Source organism: Petaurus breviceps, unplaced genomic scaffold (genome assembly GCF_028583685.1).
Source record: "Petaurus breviceps papuanus isolate PSGF00001 unplaced genomic scaffold, PetGlider_PUasm1.0 178, whole genome shotgun sequence".
NCBI classification, from domain to species: domain Eukaryota; kingdom Metazoa; phylum Chordata; class Mammalia; order Diprotodontia; family Petauridae; genus Petaurus; species Petaurus breviceps.
Window position 1 is genome coordinate 7,014,726 of NW_027185777.1, and position 20,471 is coordinate 7,035,196.

The following is a 20,471-nucleotide window of genomic DNA, read 5'->3' on the forward strand; positions in this document are numbered from 1 at the left end:
TATTCTTATTGTGTCATTTCAGTTGTATTCGACTCTCCAAGACCCCATTTGGGTTTTTTTGGCAAAGATACTGGAGTGGTTCGCCATTTCCTTCTCCAGCTCATTTGACAGATGGGGAAACTGAGGCAAACAGGTGAAGTGACTTTCCTGGGGTAACACAGTTAGTAAATATCTGAAGCTGTATTTGAACTCAGGAACATGAGTCTTCTTGATTCCAAGCTCAATGCTCCATCCACCACATCATCTAGTCACCCCTATTAAGTGTTCAGTAGGGACTAGTATGAAATAAATATGGAAAGATTGGTTTGGAAGGGTTTTGAATCTCAAATGGAGGAACCTGTTAGAACCAATAGGGAGTGATTGATGGTTTTTGAGCAGGGGAGTGATATTTTTAGACCTGCACTTTAGGAAGATATTTTCTCAGTTCTGTGGAGTATAAAATGGAAAAGGGAGAGACTGGAAACTGGTAGTCTATGGTAACAGGTCTGATGGGTAGTGATGAGGACATAGGATGATAACAGTATGAACGTCAAGAAGGGAACAGATCTGAGAGGTATTTTGATGGTATGATTGAGGTTTGATAACTGACTGGATGTGGAGAGGAATTAAAGAGGGCAAAACTAAAAATAGCTCTAAACAATATAAAAATAGGAAAGGGAGGAGGGTTCCATCTGAAAACATTGGGTTTGAGATGTCTATGAAACATTCAGTTGAATATGTCCACTAGGCAGTTGGAGATGCAAGCCTAGACCCCAGGAAAGACACGGGGGCTGGATATATAGATGTGGTAGTCTGCAGAGAGATAAATAAACCCTAATTTTCAAGTTTATCTGGACTTTTGGGGACATGGTTCGATTTCATTTTTTCCATACTCTTAAAAAAACCTCCTGTTATAAGCCAGTAAAATCTCTTAAAGTTTGTACAAGAAAGTAGACAGTGATAGCTGTGATATGATGTAGTATGAAGAATTTTGTAAAATTAGAGGACTGAACAAGCATTTATCAGGTACCTACTTTGTACTATTCTAGGTGTTGGTGATACAAATACAAAGAATGAAATTGTCCTTGCTCTCAAGAGTCCCCTATCATTCTACTGCTGTGAATTTCATTCAGGACAGCATCTTCTCAAACATGGTTTGAAATAGTTGTATTTGTTGGTTTTTCTAAGAGAAGCAGAAGCAGAACATAGTAACAAAAAGATAACATACATCTATGGTATATGGCATATAATTATATGTTTGATTCCTTACAGTGATCAAAACGGACAGTATAATTATTCACTGGACTCTGGGTTGAGGGTGGGGGAGGGAGAGAAACTTTCATTAATATATAGAGTTTTTTAAAAAAGTTTTTTCATCCTGTTGATTCTTCCTTCACTCCAAGTCAGTCAATTGTTTTCCAGCAGAAGTATGGCACCCAAGGAGGCCTCTGCTGAGGCAGGATTCAGAGCAACAGTACTATTTCATGTTAAAACGAAGGCCCAACAGACCACCCTGCAAAGACAAATGGTCCTCGAGATCTTATCCGCAATCAAATGCCCCCTCTGATAGCTGTATTTATTACTTCGTTAGAGGCAGGATAAACATAGCAGACAGGCAAATCTCTGGGGAACTAGATTACTGAGTTTGATGCTGGGGAATAAAAACAAACAATAATAGGAAGTCCTGACATCTTTGGAATAACCCTGCTGTGGGTAACTCAATATTTAAGAAAGGAGGCGTTTGGTAGATTCAGCATTTTGTTTGTACAAAGGAGTATTTTTGGTCAAGACAAATGATATGAATTTACATGCCTCCCCATGGAGATTAGGTCTTGACAAAGCGTTTACAAACACAACACAACCATGGAGTGTATCAGTACACATACTGCAAAGAGAGAAATGTTGCCCTGGTCAGGCTTGGAGTCTGGTATCTCTTTTCAAGTCCTGTTTCAGTGCTAGCAGATCTGAGTGGAGATAAAGTGCCCATTCATGCAGCTGAGCATCTGGGATCTTTAATACCAGAAAGGACTTTACAGTTTATCAACTTTAATTTGCTCTTTCTGGAGTTGGACAGGCCAGATCCTTGGGAAGTTCAGATAGAATGCAGATGGTGCCCATTTCACTGACAGGAGATCAGCCAGAGCTGCACAGCTCCTTCTCTCCTCCTCTTTGCCTCCATTTACACCCAGGTCCTTGATTGACTCTTTCCCTGCTTGAACAAGGGACTCCAAAAATACTTAGAAGGGAGGCATCCATTCAGTCAGCTAGTCAACTGGTGACCTTGCTCATAACAGGAAGCAGCCTTACTACAGGTCCTTAGTGCTTAGGGAGGAAAGTGCTATTAATCTACCGAACATGTTCTATCTTAAGAGGAACAGGACTGGATTTGTCATCTTTTGTCCATTCAAGGACAGTTGTAAAATGCAAAAATGGAATTCTTTGTTGGATTGCTAGGGTCAGAGGGGCCAAAGGGAGTTGCTTCTGCTTTGTCCCTGACCCAAGCATGTACCTTATTTTCTCTCTCCAGCCCTCTTTTTAAAGATCTAGCTTCTTAGTTCAGGAACATTGTTCCTGGAAGTAGGAGTGGGGGGAGAAGCCCTTTCCTCCTCCTTCTCCCTAATACCCTCTCTTAATCTGTCTAGCATATGCACCTGGTGAACAACACTCCTGCTTGATTACCATGTCCAAAGTTGAAGAGGGAAGCTGCTGTTCAGGAGGGACTTACAGCTGGGAAATGTCCAGTTGTCCATGGGCATCTGGCACCATCCCTGCCACCCTTCAGTCACTGGCCTGACCTGTATTGGGAGTCAGAACAAGAGGGTCAGAGAAGAGCCAAAGATAACATTTTGTGACTTCTCTCTTATGGTGGTAGTAGTGCTGATGGGGATTAGAGAGGGGAAGGATGTTCTCTGATTCTGGTTTCTGGGCCTGTACCTCTGCAGGGGCAGAGGCTAGCCCTTTTCATAATATGGGAAAAAAAATTGTCTCCCAGGCCTGAAATGACAGAATTCCAGAATTTGAGAGTTAAAAAAAAGCTTCAGTGGCCATCTAGTTTAACCCATACCAAAAAAAATTCATATTGTCAACAAGGATCACCCAATCTCTGACCAGAAAAGGGGTGTAGATCAGTCATACATGGAGAGTAAAAAATACCATGTGATGTCACAATTGAAGCACTGATACCAACAAAACATTAAAAGATTTTGAATAGGACCCCCACCAGCTAGGTGGCACAGTGAATACAGTCAGTACCACCAGAGTTCAAATCTAGCTTCAAACACTTACCAGTAGTATGACCCTGGATGAGTTACATAACCATCAACTGCCTCAATTTCCTCTAAAATGAGGATAATAATAGCACCTGCCTCTCAGGGTTGTTGTGAGGATCAAATGAAGTATTGTTTGATTGGCACATAGTAGGCATTTAATAAATGCTTGTTCCATTCCCTTCTCCTTTCCCCCACCATGTTTGATAGAGGATTTATGAGAGACTCTAAGCAAGAATTACATAGACCAACAAGCTGTAGATGGGTTACAATGGTGGGAATATTCATAAAGAATAATGACAATTGCGGTAGTTTTGTGAACTGTGTATTTGCAAGTGGGGAATTGGTCTCAGAACACTCAGGGGCAGGGGAGGGAGTACATTGAGCTAGATTTCCAGAGTTGGAGTTAAAAGACAAGAGGAAGAAGAAATTCCCCAAAGCTCATGGGGTGCCTTCATGTCACAAGGGAAAATTTTAGAGACATTATATAAGTCATTCACACATGAAACTCCTTCCAAATTTTTTTCTTCAGAATGACACCCAGGAAGAATAACACCATTTTAAAGATGAAGAACTGAGATTCAGAAATGTGAAGTGAATTGGCCACAGTCAGATAACTCGAAAGAGAAGGAGTTAGTATTTGGTCCTGCATCCCATGCCCAAGTCAGGTCAGGGTAGGGGATACTGAAGGGTAAAGGTAGATCCCCCTCCACTGCATTCTGCCAAGGTCTAATCTTTTCCACACACTCCTAAGAAAGCAGTAAGCCTTTCAGAGCTAGAACTCCTTCTGTAATATTAATAAATGGCTCCTAATTTGTTTTTTAATTTAGAATTTTAAATACTGAGTTTCCTTAAAGTAAGGCAGGATTTTAGACTGATTGCAATCTTGTAAACGTAAGCCAAATGCACAAGAATTCTTCTCAGTGCTGTATATTCCTCTCTGTTCATTTGACCTCCTTTATCTTGCTTAGTTTATCAGCTTGACTTGGAAACACACTTTCCCCATGGCAGCCACAACTATTTATATACATTTGGAAGACATGCCATTGAAAATTGCTTTCAAAATGTATCTACTGGGGATCGCCAGGAAGTGGTAACAGAATTCCATTGTTCGACATTATGTTTTCTTTAGAATAGTTTCCTGTGGTGCTAATAGTCAGTTAAAGTTTGAGGAAACCTCCTACCAATGTTCCCAGAACCTTCTCCCACCCAAATCATCCAACGCCATCTGGGGCATGCAACCTCTCAGGCATTTCTGTCCGTGTTTGAGAAGGGAATTATCTAAGAGAAGGAGCAGGTCAGGGATCATTGTACTACCGTCATGGAAGTCAGATAGTTCACTTCTGGGGAATGTTTCCTGGTACATGCTAAGAGATTGAAAAAGGGGTAGTTTTGTGTCTGGGGGATTTGTCCTGATACATGCTAGTAGGGGTGGGGAGTTTGTGGCCTCGAGGCCACGTGTGGTTCTCTAGGTCCTCAAGTGTGGCCTTTTGAATCCATACTTCACAGAACAAATCTACCTTGAGGCTGTATGTGGCCTCAAAGATTCTGTGAAGTTTAGATTCAGTCAAAGAGCCACCCTAAGGACCTAGAGGGCCACATGTGACCTTGAGGCTGCAGGTTCCCCACCCCTGTAAGCTAAGGCATCTACTTTAAAGGGATTACAAAATAATTGTATCCTCAATCTCCCCCATCCCTCAACATATTTGTTCTAATCTAATGGGAAAAAAATTGGCATAGAGTTGTCAAAAGTTCAAAGTCATTTATTTGAAATACATGAATTATCAAAATTATCATTTTCCCCCATCCTCATTATCATCTTTCATGCTCCAGGTGACCGGATAAAGCCACCTTCCAATGGCTCCACTCCTAGGCTGCTGAGTATATCTGAACACAATTATAACACTAAACTGATTTTGTTCACTATCAGTTTAAGGTGCAGCATTTCAATACTTGATTTCCTTTCTCCTTCCCTACAGAGATGGTTCCAAACTGTTTTCTCTCTTCTCAAATCCCCGCTGAGCCCATACTTAAAATAGATAACAGACCTATTTCACTGAGAAGATTCGGGATTTCAAATTGAAACTACTTCATCTCCCTTCCTCCATGTCAAAAAACTTCTCTATGTCATCATGAAGTCTCTCCTCTTTCTCTCTGGTCACAAAGAAAGAGATTTCCATGCTCTTCATCAAGATATGTCTTCTTCCTTTCTCCAGGTCCCCATCTACAAATGCGGGCCAATTCATTCTTTTTGACCTGTAGGGTTGGAGGTGCCAAGATCACTGAAAAGTTAGGTTACTAGCAAAGGATCACACAGCCAGTATGTGTCAGGTGAGACTTGAATTTGGGTGTTCTTGACTTGGAAATCAGTAAGGTCTCTGTTCACGTCAGGCTTCCTCTCATGTACAAAACAGATAAAGTAATTTTAGGGGAAGAATGTTAACAACTAGGGGAATCAGGAAAGCCATTTTGGAGATGGAGCTTAAACTAAGCCTTGAGGGGAATTATGGGGTTTAAATGTATAATGGATGAGGAAAGAGAACATTTCAAGAAAAAAAGGTGGGGAGAGGAGGTAGAGAGAAGCCAAGCTGATCAAAGGCACAAAGACAAAAGATGATTTCAGGGAACTGCACCTATTTGCTCTCCCCCTCCCAACTCACATAGTCTTTGTGATCTTTCCTCTAACTGGAAATCAGATTGACTAATGTTGTATTGTTTCCTTTTAATTAATTGGCCTTATTTGATTAATTTTTTTTAATATACAAAAGTCTGTCTCCCCCTGCATTTGGGGTCCAGCCCAAGCTGAGGACTGGTCTTGATTTGTTATGCAATTGGCATGCATTGCTTAATACATCAATATGTTCAGAAACTCAGTCATTTCATCTTTCACCCCTCAAATTGTCATGTATGGGCAATGGTAAGTAGTCTGGTTTGACTTGAGAGACAGATGACAGTGACATATGAAATCCTATTTGCCTCAGTTTCCTCATCTGTAAAATAAGCTGGAGAAGGAAATGGCAAGCCACTCCAGTATCTCTGCAAGAAAACCCCAAATGGGGTCATGAGGAGTCAGACATGACTAAAACAGCTGACCAACAAAAGTTGTGAACAGCACCATGGGAGGCCCTGGGATATCAAGACAAACACACACACACACACACACACACACACACACACAGTACCTAGCTTTGAGTGCTTATCCTCTACTGGGTATATACTAAAGGAGCAGCTGGTTTTGGTTTTCGATTTTTTCCCTTCATTTTCCTTCTAGCTGCTATGACCAGGCAGTCTATGGGTTATCTGAAATGTTTTTTAGGCAGAGAAAAACTAGGAGAAAGCACGCTCTACCATTTCCCACACTAGATTGTATTTCTCATACATGTACACATCTGTAGGCACAGGTGTTATGTTTACAAAAACAAAAGATAAAAGTATAAATGACCCCTCCCATCCCCCAAATACAAAGGATTTATTATTAAGCTTAACCAAATGGTCCAAAAAAGCCGATTGTAATTATTGTCTGGATTAATGCTCTGCCTACAAAACTTTCTAAGAATTGACCCCGTTAATCTCAGTTTATTCTGTGCTGTTTTAAGACTCCAAATGCTATTTTGCTATGTATTAGAAAGAATAACACGTCAATTGGTTGGGATTGTTTCTTCTCTTTCAGAGCCCTGCCTTGTCTCCCGAAGTGACCCTTTCCCTCTCTAGTTTTTATTGATGTAGTCTGATCTTGCTTTTCTACAGGGATCTTGCAATGTCATTGTTTGCCCCAGCTGTTCCTAATTAACTCCTTCGGGCTTCAGTCTATGGATGAATGACTCAGTATGGGGTGGCATTTTGAAACTTCCCTTTTTGAAAGGAGCTGGGTTATTTTTATAATGCAACAGGACATGGTAAACTACCTAATGCCATAAACCATTTCTTAAGGAGGTAAATGGACTATACCTCTATATGATTAACCTTTGGGGTTAGACTAATGAAAACAATGTAGACCTTGGGTCTATTTTCTGCTCTACCAGGTTAAAGAGGAACACTGAGAAAGCCTGAGGGGTAGCGAGGGCAAGCAACGTTAACAGTAGAAGAGGGTGGATGCAGCCATCCGAATAGTCCTACTTTCAGGGAACATGGGGGTCAGGGAAGTCATTGGCTTTCATATAATTAATCTGGGAAGACACCCCCTGTTCCCCCCCGCCCCCATTGAACTTCAGCAGCAAGGAGAAAGATGACTAGATGTTGTAGTAAAGGCTTGGATAAGTGTAAAGAGAGTGGGGCTGGCTACTTTGAAGATTTGGAGTCTAAGTCATATTAAGGATTTCTACTATCTAGGCTGATGAGTTGTGAGTTGCTATTGTCTTGGTATACTACTAATCATTAGACCAATTTGATTTGTGGAATTATTGTATAATTGTTACGTTGGTGATGAGTAGCCACCATTGTAGCAAAGGAAGGATTATCGATGATGTTGAGGGCCTGTCACACTCTTTAGACTGTGATGAATCCATATTGGAAGTATAGGCTTGGACTGTGGGACAGGCTGGTAGTGTAGTTAAGGGGGGGCAGGGCACTACTGGATGGAGAAGTAAGGCTACTTTTGGTGGGGTGGGAGGAAAATGCACACATATATAGAGAAGAAGCAATTGATGCTGGGCAGAACATGCACACAGATCACTGACTCAGTCTCCTTTTTTCAATTTTAATGTGAAATCATGTACTAGTTGCTTGCATGGGCCCTCTGGCTTTGTCCTACATTGTGCAATTCTAGAGGCAGCATATTATATTGGATGGAGAGCTGTCCTTAGTATCAGAAAGACCTGAGTTCAAGTCCTCCCTCTACTCCCAAAATTGTTATTGTTGTTCAGTCGTGTCTGACTCTTTGTGACCCCATTTTGGGTTTTCTTGGAAAAGATACCAGGGTGTTTTGCCATTTCCTCCTCCAGCTCATTTTACACATGAGGAAACTGAGGTAAACAGGGTGAAGTGACTTGCCCAGGATCACACAGCTAGTAAGTGTCTGAGGCTGGATTTAAACTCAGGAGCTGAGTCTTCCTGACTTCAGGCATGGCTCTCTAGCCACTGTGCCACTGAGCTATCCCTGTCAGGTCTGATTCCTGTATAACTCTAACATGGGATTTGAAGAAGTACATTCAAGATAAACAAAAAAGAAAAATAATCCACAGAGGCACAGAGGAATCTAACCTATATCAGAAGTTCAGAGGTTTAAAAAATATGCTATAAATGAGGAAGGGTGGAAGAGTGATCTTATAATAATACTAGCTAACATTATACAATGCTTACCATGTTTCAGGTATGGTGCTAAGAGCTTTCCAATACTATCTCGTTTGAGCCTCACAACAACCCTGGGAAGTAGGTGCTATTATTATCTCCTTTTTACAATGGAGGAAATTGAGACAGAAGAGGTTAAGTGACTTGCCCAGGTTCACACAGCTAGGAAGTGTCAGGGGTTAGATTTGAACTCTGGTCTTCCTGACTCCAAGTTTGATGTTCCATGTGTTCTGCCAACCAGTTGCCCCTATTTGGATAGTTGACTTAGAGCTAAAAGGGACATTATAGGTCATCCAGTCCAACTCCCTCTTATTACAGATAAAGAAACTGATTTTCAGAGAAGTGACTTGTGCTAGGTTTTACTACTAGTAGGTGTCAGATCCCATTCTTTCTAATACACCAACATTTGGAGCAATGGAAGAGATCTGAGGCTATTCCCTTGTCTTTTTCCAAAGAAAAGGATTTAGCTTCTTCCTGTACCACGGCAGCTACCAGGGGAGGCCATCCAGTAATGGCTGAAGGTAGAAGAAATGAGCAAGAGTCATTGGTGACCCCTGAAGGCCATGGGGGCAACCATTTGTCAATCTGCCGTGGTTAATAATAATTAAAAATAGCTCGAGATCATGGAGCCCTTTGAGATTTACAAAGTGCTTTCCTCATAATGAGGTTTAAGGCTGACAGTGAAATATTACTGTTATCTTCCATGAACAACAGAGAGTTCTGTTGTCTTTCTAGGGTTTGTATCCAGGCCCTGAATGTCTCCTGAGGCTTTTCTGACCTAAAGACCACTAGCCACTCTTGGTGATTTGTGTGAGGATGAAAAATACAGGCAAAAGAAGACTGGAATGTGTTGTTAAAGATTATGAAGTTTTAAGCAAGAAATTGCCAATCTTAGAGGCATGGATGGTGTTTTCATCACTTATTGATTGAAGGGAAAGATTTCAGAAGAGAAAAACAGATTTGGGAAGGTGATGAGTCAGAATGGGATTTAAATTTCTGAACAATGAATTAAAATATAAGAATGAAGGTTGATGGATTATCTATATTTTTGATTTTGGTAAAATTTATCTTATTATCCCTTGGATAAGGTTAAGATGTGGGCTGGATGATTTAGTTGAGTGATTGGACCCAAAGAGCTGTCCTTAATTGGTTGGTGTCATCTCAAAAGAAGTTGTGTCTATAAGAAAGCCCTGGGAATTTTGAAGAAGATGCTTTTATTAGAATGTTCAGTATTTTTATCAATAACAGGTATGGAGGAATAAATAATGTGCTGACCAGGGTTTTGAATGAAACTGAGAGTCCTAATCAGCAAGGTAGATAGCATTGTCAGGACTTGAAAGATCTTCATAGTCTGGAGTGATGCGTCAAATCTAGTAAGATGAAATTTAATAGGGATAAGCATAAAGTCATGGATGGAAGCAACAGAGAGGCAGATTTTGGCTAGATAAAACAAAAATAAAATGTAATAGGGAGATTTTCTTCTCTCTTGTGCACACTGATGCTGAGAATTCACTTGATTTCCCCTGACCCTGTGATCTGCCAAAATATCATCTTTTTACCACATATTTTGCAATAAATAGCCCTCAATTGATTTCAGAGGCTGAAGGAACATAAGGGAGAAATGGACCGCCCTCCTGAATCACTAAACCTGGGGGAGACATTCCACCCAAGTGCCTTGGGAGAGAGGACTTTGGAATTAAATTCAACCTGACCAAACCTGGTTCTGAGGACACCAAAATGACTAGAGGGGCAGGTTTCCTGAAAGATGGACAAGCTTCCAGGGGCCAACAAGAACTTTAGGACAAAGGAGAGATCCAAAGCATAGTCTTATGTTTGGAGTAGTATAATTGGTGTAGAGAGGTAGACCAAATGTCCATGGCCAAGACAAGCGAGTTCGGTAGTATCTACAGCACCCAGAAGAGATGCCACTGAGGGGAAACTTCAGCTAATGTCTCTATAGATCATATCTCCATCATCTGCTGGTAAAAATGGGGAGTTACAAGGGGAGTGGCCATAGACCCTGCCAGCTAAGAACTATAGAAGAGTTTGGAGAAAGCACCATCCAGAGCGATCCTTTGGAAGATGGTAGATGAATCATGATGGCAGATGGTGGTAATGAGCAGCAAGCATGGAAGGGGCATGCCTGTCCTCTAAGGGCACCATCTGCTGGTGAGCCTTCCTGGAGCATGACTGTGATTAAGGCTATCTAAATCTCTGGATGAGGTTTGCTAATAGTTGGGCACTGTTCATTCTAATGAATTCTGTTGTGAGCTGATTTACATTATTTGAAAACATTTCCCCTTCTTTGAGTATTATGAACTGTGCAGGATAGTATCATGCAATGAGGTTTCCCGATTTTTGAAGCGAGAGCAATGAGCCAGAAAAATAAAAAATCCCTCCAAGAAGTATGTGCGTCCTTCATGTAATAGGAGAGATTTTGTCACATGAACTGTTCTAACAATGGGAACTATCCAACACCAGAATGGGCGCCTCAAGAGGCAATAGGTTCCTCTTCATTGGAATAATTCAAGCTGAGGTTGGACAATTGCTCATTAGGCATGGGTTGGATGACCATTCGTCAGGGATGTGGCAAAGAGGGTTTCTATTCAAGACAGAGGATCTGTATTAGCCTGTATCTTCCAGAAATCCTTTAGTACTCCAGCATACAATCATCCCATACCTGGTTGGGTATTTGTCAAAAGGGATGATTCCCTAGAGAACATCTCTAGGAAACTGATAGATGAAGCAAAGAATGGAAAAGATTTCTAGGGAATTGATGGATGAATTATTTCCTTCTCAACAACAAAGTAGTTTGGAGAAGTCTTGGAACTGTTCTGGAGGGTTTGCTTCTGGAATACACTGACCTTGGAAGTCTAGAATTCCCTATAGAGGTATGAAGTTGGGAAGGGTTAGGGGAAGGAGAAAGTGATTCTGGGGGTTGGTTTCCTGTTATTTTCAATTAATTCTAGGGAAGTCCTGAGGAGGATGAAGTTGGGTACCATTGGTGGTCCTTAAGCTGATTGGAACTGCCCGCAAATTTCCATGTTCTTCAAAAATAAGAGCTAGTTTGATATTTTAGGAGAGATTTTTTTCCCTGTCCTCCATGAAGGAGGAGATCCTTTGGGGTTGTCCCATTCTTAAAGCAACTCTCTGGAGTCCTCCTGGTGGTCCTAAAGATTCCAAACTCATTTTCCAAGAAGAGTAGGGATGGAATGCCTGCTTCCTGGTGACAATGAGGTGGGTCAAGGGAAGATCCCATTTTGTTCCCTGTGATAAACTAGCATGTGCCTAGTCTTCTGATTTGCATTCCTTACTTGGTGCCTTTGTGAGCATTCCAGGAAGACAAGTTAAGAAGTTGCAACATTCATAAAAATTGGGATATTTGGGCTTGGTCATTATTCTTAACATAAGAAAGTGAGATATGACAAATTACAGACATGAACACTGTTATCTAAAACAGTTTGAAATGCTCATTGACAGAAAGAAAAAGAATGCTGCTTACTCATACCAAATTCTTCCAATATTTACAAGGTCAAGAGGAAAGTCATTTTGCCAGAGGGCCTTACATGGGCCCAGTTCCTGGCCTTCTTCAAAGAGAGTGTGCTTTCTGTTCTCCTGGCTCTCGCCCATAGACTCATTCTTCTGATTCATGAAATAGATTTGCCACCCTAACTTTGGTCTTTCATAATAAGATGTTGTCTATTGGACACCAGCAACCTAGTTTTGTGATAAGAAAATGAGTCAAGTCAAATCAAATCAAACCAACTAGTATTTAGCACTTACATGGGACAGTTACTGTTCTAAGTGTTGGGGACATAAAAAAGGGGGTACAGGTGGGGGAACTGTTGTACCTGCCTTTTAGAGAGTTCATAATCTAATGGGGGAGACAAGTACAAACAGTTGATGTGTATTGACTTAAAGGAATAGCTTAATTGGGGTGGCTAGGTGGCGAAGTGAATAGAACATTGGCCCTGGAGTCAGGAGGACCTGAGTTCAAATGTGGCCTCAGACACTTACTAGCCATGTGACTTTGGGCAAGTCACTTAACCCCAATTGCCCTCCAAAAAAATGAAAAAAAGAAGTAAGGAATAGCTGAATTTACACAGCACTTTGATGACTGGAAAGGACTTTACATACATTATCTCATTTAAGTTTCATAAGAACTCTGTGAAATAGGTAGTGTAATTATATCCATTTTACAGATGAGCAAACCAAGTCCACTAGTTCATCTGTTATACTCTGTTGCTCCTTAGTATAAGACCAACTCTATTAATGAAAAATTGGGTTGAAGGGATCCTGTTCATTATTGGAAAACAATCAACATTAAAGGTTTTCAATATCGTTATGAGGGCAGATCTAAAGTCCAATGAATATTTTAATACTGATTTGTTTTTTGTTGCAAAATTTTTCTTTTTGTTTCTTATGCCTTAACAACACTTCAATGACCTAGTTCTAAAACATTGTAAGAATTTGTTTGCCAGTAATACTACATACCCTTGTACTTCTGTTCTCTGCTGGATTATTTGACTACTGAAATGTTAACTTTCTCTCTGATTTAATTGGTAATTGTTAGCATTAAAGAAGAAAAGTTTGTATGCATCTTGTTAGCTAGAATAACTTTTAGACACTAATTCATACACTCACATTTCAGAAGAAATGGAACTCTGTCTTATATCTAAGTAGAAACTCTGCATTTGAGGAGCAATTTTGTGTGTTGGAATTTTCCTTTCACATCATTCATGTGATACAGGGACACATGAAAGGGAGAAAAAGCAAAGAATGTAAATTTGAAGACAATTGAAAGGAGTGAGCCAAATGATTACAAAACTATCAACACTAGTGAGTCTCACCAGCCTGGGATGAGTTCATAATGACTTGAGAGACCGACTGGCTTGATATCTGTCCAATCAAAGCAAAGATATGATGAACCAAGCCCACCTATACTTTAGCCAAAGTGAACATTTCTGCCCAGTGTGCAGAACACAGAATCCCACAGTGGGCTATCTGAACACTTCTAATAAAGCTTTGAAAATGAGGCATGAAACATAACCTGGAATCCCAGTAGGATCTGCCATCCCTTCATTAATAGCCTCTTATTTGGATGGATTTGAGAAGCATATTTGGGACAAAAAGTGGTTTAAGGGCATGACTAACTCATTAATTTTCTTTTCTGGAAACATGTCTCCCTTTCCAAACTTGAACCACCATCATTTGAGTGCATTCTTGAGCAAAAACAAAATGGCCGCTCAGGAGAAGCTGCCACATTACTCACATTCCAGCTGTTCCTTGTAGCCGCAGTACTTAACTCTCTCCAGATGTAACCCTTCACTCCCCCTCCCTCTTAATAATTTTTGTCTTGGAGTAAAAAAAACTGAGGGGGAGGTTTTTAAAAAATCCTGTGTAAAAGCAAAGGCAGGAGAGTAAATGCTTTGAACTGCTACATTAATACTATATAATAAGCAAAGTGTGAATTTTTTTCCTCTTTGAATATGTTTAACAGGGAAAAATCTTTGAGAAACTTATAGCATTGAAAACAGCAAAGCTTGCTTCTTCTATCACTCAGAGGTCTGGATATTTCCTTATTTGGAATCCTTGCTAGCCCAGAACAAAAGGAAAATCTTGTTTTTGTAGGAAGAAAGATCAACTTAAGCAATTACTACATCAACAGACCTGGTATAAGTGAGGGGAGAAGGATGGGGGTGGTAGAACAGATGGAAGGAGAATAATTGAAGGGAGAAGGATAAAGAAATATTAGAATTGTCCCTTCACAAGTCATTAGTATGTATGTGTAATCAGAAAGCAGTCTCCTGTAACTCAGGAAGTTTTGGAAACTGGTATGTGTTGAGACCCCACTTCTGGGATTTGTAGAACAGAGGATTATCAAGAGAGACTGCCATTCCTTCCTTTTCACACTGGTCCCTCTACAAAGAGTTTATTACAGAAATTCCAGTCTTTTTCAATGGCCCTGCAGATGTCATGAGTGAATAATATCACAGATGCTTCCCATTTGGTTTTTTTCTGAATCTTTCACCTGAATGGTCACAACACATGATATATTATGCCCTGAGTGTTTATCTATTGAACATGTAGTGAGGGGAAAAGTATATTGTCAAATACCAAAATTTCTCAGATTGTCATGATATCACTGGGTTTGGGGTCGGAGGACTTGGGTCTGAATCTCAGTTCTACTACTTACCCGTGTTTCCCCAATAATAAGACACTGTCGTATTATTTTTTGGACAGAAAAACACCAGAGGGCTTATTTTCAGGGGAGGGCTTATTTTAATGAACATTGACAGCAATTTTAATAAACAGGTAAATGTGAACAAAAAAATGTACCTTTATTCAATAAGCAAATCACTGGGGAAGAACAGGATGACGCGCTCACTGCTGCAGCTCTGATTGGATGCAGCTCGGAGTGCAGCGTGCGTTTCACCTGGGGGGGGGGACGGTGCATACAGAGGGTACCGTAACGTAGTGTGTAGCGCAGGGGATCACCTTCACTACAGTAGCAATCTTAATAGGGCTTATTTTCGGGGAGGGCTTATTTTAGAGGAATCTTACACAGTAAGGGGAGGGCTTATTTTCGGGATAGGTCTTATTATCGGGGAAACACGGTATTACTGGTATGACCCTGGTCAAAACTCTCTGGGATTCACATTTTTCATTGTAAAATAAGGAGTTTAGATTAGAAGATCTTTGTCCACTCTAGCTCTGATTCTGTGATCCTATAAATAACAAATGAAGTTGTTAAATAAATGAATCAATAATAGAAGGCAAGACTGCTGATTTTTTCAATTCACTCTAATAATGTTGATCCTTCTGATAATTCCCATGGCAGCTAGGTGGCACAGTAGATAGAGCTGTGCCTGGAGTCAAGAAGACTCATTTTCCTGATTTCAAATCTGACCTCAGACACTTACTAGTTGTGTGACCCTAGACAAGTCACTTAACCAATTTGCCTCAGTTTTCTCATCTGTAAAATAATCTGGAGAAGGAAATGGGAAACTACTCTAGTATATTTACTAAGAAAACCCCAATTGGGGTCACAAAATGTGGGACATGACTCAAGTGACTGAATAACAACAATCCAATATTCCTATGAAGCAAATTATTGCCTTCCTCACTTTACCAATAAAGAAATATGAGCCTTACAAGGGCAACTGACTTGGTTAAGGTCAGACAACAAATCATTGCTAAGTGAATTGGCTTCTAAACTCTAAGGTTTCATCCCAGTTGATAAAAGATTTAACTTTATAGTTCAATATAATAAATGCTACTATAGATGACAATTATAATGACCAAGTGTGACCTGTAAGAGAATCTGATGAAATGATTCCTCCTCCCCTCTTTCCAGAGGTAGGAACTAAGGAGGTGGAATATTGCATATACTCTCAGATATGGTCAATGTGTCAGTTGGTTTTATTGAATTTTTTTTTCTTCTATTTTTTTAAAGTGATAATAGGGTTGTTTTGAGGAAACTGCTTTGTAAACCTTGAAAGATTAAATAAAGGAAAATTGTTTGAATGGATATATATACATACATACACACACACACACACACATATATATATATACACATGATCACAGATTTAGAATGGAAAGGAACCACAGAGGTAATCTAATCTAACCCTCTCATTTTAAAAATGAGAAAACAGAGATTAAATAACTTGCCCAAGGTCATACAGGTCATAAGTGGGCAAAGACAGGGTTTGATTTTAGACCTTTAAACTCCCAATTCTATAAGCTTTCTACCATACCATATTAATGATTATATTAAAGAGGTACAAATAAAACATGTGTTTGGGAGATTCATAACTTATATATATTATGTGTAGACAGAATTCATTTATTAAAGGAGAAGGCCCTGATGGCAGTTCCAAAAGACTAGTTTCCAGCAATATTTGATCAATGACATTGTCACAAGAATTAATATAGAGATTTCCAAAGTTATTATTTCAAGAAGATAACATTCATTTGTATATAATTTTTAAAACATTGGTATTTTAGTTGTATTACTTTTTTGTTATTTATGCATATATAAATATACAGACAGAAACATGCCTTGTATATATCTATATCATAAATACATACACCCAATTCTTTAGCTTTCAACATACATGTGCATATATACATATTAATACAGAGATATTAATACAGAGATACATATTAATGTGATACAAGCCAAAAAAAAAATCTCCTGTGCCCAGAGTCACTGTCCCAGGTACTGAAAGCTAGATGGCACAATGGACAATGGGCATTGGACCTGGAAATGGGAAGTCCTGAGTTTGAATTTGACCTCAGACACTTGTTAGATGTGTGACCCCAGGCAAATCATTCCACCTCTATCTGCTCAGTTCCCTTATCTGTAAAATGGGGATAATAATAGCACATCTCTCCCAGGGTTGTTGTGAAAATGAAACCAGCTAATATTTGTAATGTCCTTTGCAAATCCTACATCACCATGTACATGCAAGTTATTATTATTCTTGGGGATATGAAGTTAAAAATAACCAGTTTTTGCCTGCAAGGAGTTGTCCTTTTTTTGGGTAGTGTGGATATAGGGGGAAATTACATTTTTGTAGATATGTATAGTAAAAGTTAGGGAACAGGACCATAGGATCATCTATCTATAGCTGGAAGGGTCTTCAGAAGTTAACTAGTCCAACCTCATTGTGCAGATGGAGAAACTGAGGTCCAGAGACGTGATTTATCCAAGGTCTGACAGGTATTAAGTGGCAGAACCAGGATTCAAATTCAGGTCCCACAACTGTAAGTTTGCCATTCTTTCCACTGCACTAAGGCATATGCGATCATAATTAAGTTGTAATATAAAAGAACTATGGTATATGGAAAGAGCTATGGGCTTGTATTCAAAATCTGTCTGTTACTAATCAACCTTGTGACTATGAGAAAAGAACTTAACTTCTTAGAGTCCCTTGCCCTTGGAGTAAAAAGGAGTACTTACTTCACCCAAAGGGCAAGGGACAGATACATTGGAGGGAATAAACAGGCTGTAACACTACCCATGATTAATTAAATACAAAAAGCAGAATAAAAGATGTGGTCAAAAGTATGTTTGGCTATTACTGCATGAGGTCTGTGAAGTATAACAGATGGATAGTCTATGTGTCATGTTGCTACCTAAGGAATGTCAAGATTTAGAGGAAGGCCCCCAGAACTCTCTAGAGAGGACTGACAAAAGGACAGAGACAAGAGTCACATAGGATGAGAAGGCATGTGAATAGATCACTGTTGGATGGAGTGCCCGAATCAATGAAATCTCAGGTACATTGAATTGTGGGAAAATTTCTTACTTCCCAGGGTTGTTCTGAGGCTCAAGTGAGATAAATGAGTGTAAAATGCACTGTAATCTTGAAGTACTGTATACATAGAGGCTATTATTTTTGACAGTTTGGGAGAAAAATTTGTATTTTAACCTAGAGCTTAAATTACACACTTATACTCATTGATAGTAATGCAACTAGCAGATCAAATTATCAAGTCTAGAACTAAATTGGAATTTGATTTCCTAGAGTTAATCTTTCATTACCTATGGTTTCCAAAAGGTAAAATAATGAAAGATAGCATTAGTCTATTCAACAATAAGGTCATTAAAAGGCAATTACTTGGAGATATGACAGAGCAGAGGAGGGGAAGGTTACTGCCCTAAGTTAAAAAGCATCCTTTTAAATTTTATGATTTGGTCATTTAAAAATTCTCTGTTTGGCCTTTGGAATTCAGTCCAGTGAGTTGGGGGCGGGAGGGGGGGGGAGGGGAGGAAAATCACTTTATATGCTATTCCATTAATCCTTAAAACTCCATTGTGAAGGCAATTGGACTCCCACAGATCTGAAACCCTGAGGCTTTGAGACTCATCTCTGATCAACAGAAATGACTGTAAGATTGAGCTACCAGAGTCAACTATTTTGAGTGATTAAAATAACTTGGACAAATAGCTTTGTCCTCATTTTTCAATTGGCAAAAAGAGAAGAAAGAAACCAGCACTTCCACAGACCTCAACAGAAAATATACGGGAAGAGATCCAGGATGAATTCAGCTCCGAAGTCACAGAATTTCAGAGCAATAAGGGACTTCAATGACTTTCTAGTTCAAGTTCTTTTCAGGGCTTCCCTTCCATCTTTGGTGTCGACCAGATTCACCCAACTCTCACCTGTGCCTTCAAGAAGCTGTAGTATGCATAGTGGCCATACTCTAGTAAACCTGCGTCTGTGGATAGGCTAACCTAGGTGGAGGGTAACCTACAGGTCTCAGACCCAGTGGGTTAGGGGGATATGTACCCCAAACATGTGAAGACTTCCCCTTGTGGAATGGTCAGATGAGGACAATTTGTGCCAATGGCCACAAAGATGGCCGAAGCAGGCATTGTAGGATGCTTATAGCTTGGTCAGACATTAGAGATGCCCAGGTCATCCACTGCATCCTGGGTCACCACTGGTTGTCCTGAAATTTGTCTTGCCACTCAACTTCAATGACTTTGGGAGAGAGCAAGGCTGACAACTTTGCACAGTTCTGCCTCACTTAAACCCAATTCATACACAAATCAAGACAAAGGACTCATCCATCCATCCATTTATTTATTTACTTATTTATTCATTTATTTATTTATTCATTTATCTATCTATCTATCCATTTATTTATTTATTTGTTTCCTTTTAGTTTGTTAATGAGTTTTGTTAATGGACATGTAGCATTAGAGATGTTGATGGAATATTGATTTGAGAGACCAAAAGTCAGTTAGCAAAGTGAGAATGGAACTTAGGAAAGAGATTAGGGTTCAGTCTGGGAACCGTCTATGTAGAGAGGATAGCTGAGCACACGGGACCTGATGAGATCATTGCTAAATAAAAAGAGAACTACCAACATAGAGTCTTGGGAGACCTTGCAAGTAGTGAGCATAGTCTAGATTCAATAAAATAGATGAAGAAAGAACGAACGGTCAGACATGGAGAAGGAGAATCAGGAGAGAACAGTATTCGGAAAACTTAGTCTCTTCCATTACACTGTGAGCTCTTGATATCAAGGACGGTAGAATTTTTGGTTTTGACTTTTCTTCGCACCCCTACCCCTTAGGACAGTGTCTGGCACATAGGGAGTGCTGTTGACTTGTTGACTTATCTAGGAGAAGAAGTTAATCAAAAGTGAAAAAGGCTAGAGAGTTCAAATGGGATGTAGACTCACATAAAAGCCTTTTATTAGACTTGGCAATTAAGAAATACTTGGTAACTTTAGAGAGAGCAGCTTCAGTTGAATGATAAAATCAAAAGTCAGATTTCAGAGGGTGTAGATATAAGTGAGAGGAGAAATGGAGGCACAGAGTGGCTTTCTCAAGGATTTGGTATGAGAAGCTGGTAGCTAGCAGGTATACTTCCACATTTCATGCTATCATTAGGTAGGTGCCAATGTCAAAGTCTAAAACTGAGATGGTTCATTTCTGTACTTTAGAAAAAAAATCACCATTTAACTTAAAAAAGCAACTTGCTGAAGATTTAACTGTCAGTACAACAGAGTTCATCATCAAAATAAGCAACAGTCTAGAGATATTAAAAACATTCCTAAGGTATTGCATCAAAGTGCCTACATAAGCTAAAATCAAGACTTTTTTTTTTATTGTCGAGAGGCACAAGTATATGGTTTTATTTCCATATGGATTTTTGCCAACCATCATAAATAACAAAGAACTCATAAACAACTCCAAGGCAGTGTGTCAGGCAGATGGTATTTGGGGGGGGGGATTAAAAGTAGTAAGCACAGTCATACCTTGTGTATGCCTGCTGTTCTGAACCCACTGTTGTCTTAAGCATATATAGGGCTTATGATTTTGTTCTATTCCCGAAATGGAATCCCATACAACATAATGCATTATAGCACCTCATGCAAAGAAACCAGCAATTTAATTATGATTATCATTCAGAAGGA

At 39.7% G+C, this 20,471-nt stretch overlaps 1 protein-coding gene across 3 annotated transcripts in view; it reads right to left on the reverse strand.

Annotated features, from left to right (window-relative positions):
• Window positions 1–1,230: 1,230 nt before the first annotated feature.
• ITGA8 (integrin subunit alpha 8) overlaps window positions 1,231–20,471 on the reverse strand; it is a 238,191-nt gene continuing 218,950 nt past the window's right edge. For 2 of the 3 annotated variants that reach the window (XM_069086244.1, XM_069086245.1), the window contains exon 30: window positions 2,643–2,774. In XM_069086244.1, coding sequence (XP_068942345.1) covers window positions 2,655–2,774 — 120 coding nt within the window. In that variant the 3' untranslated portion in view covers window positions 2,643–2,654. Of the gene's footprint in view, window positions 1,493–2,642; window positions 2,775–20,471 lie in introns of those variants that run through there. The other variant, XM_069086246.1, reaches the window with a different exon arrangement.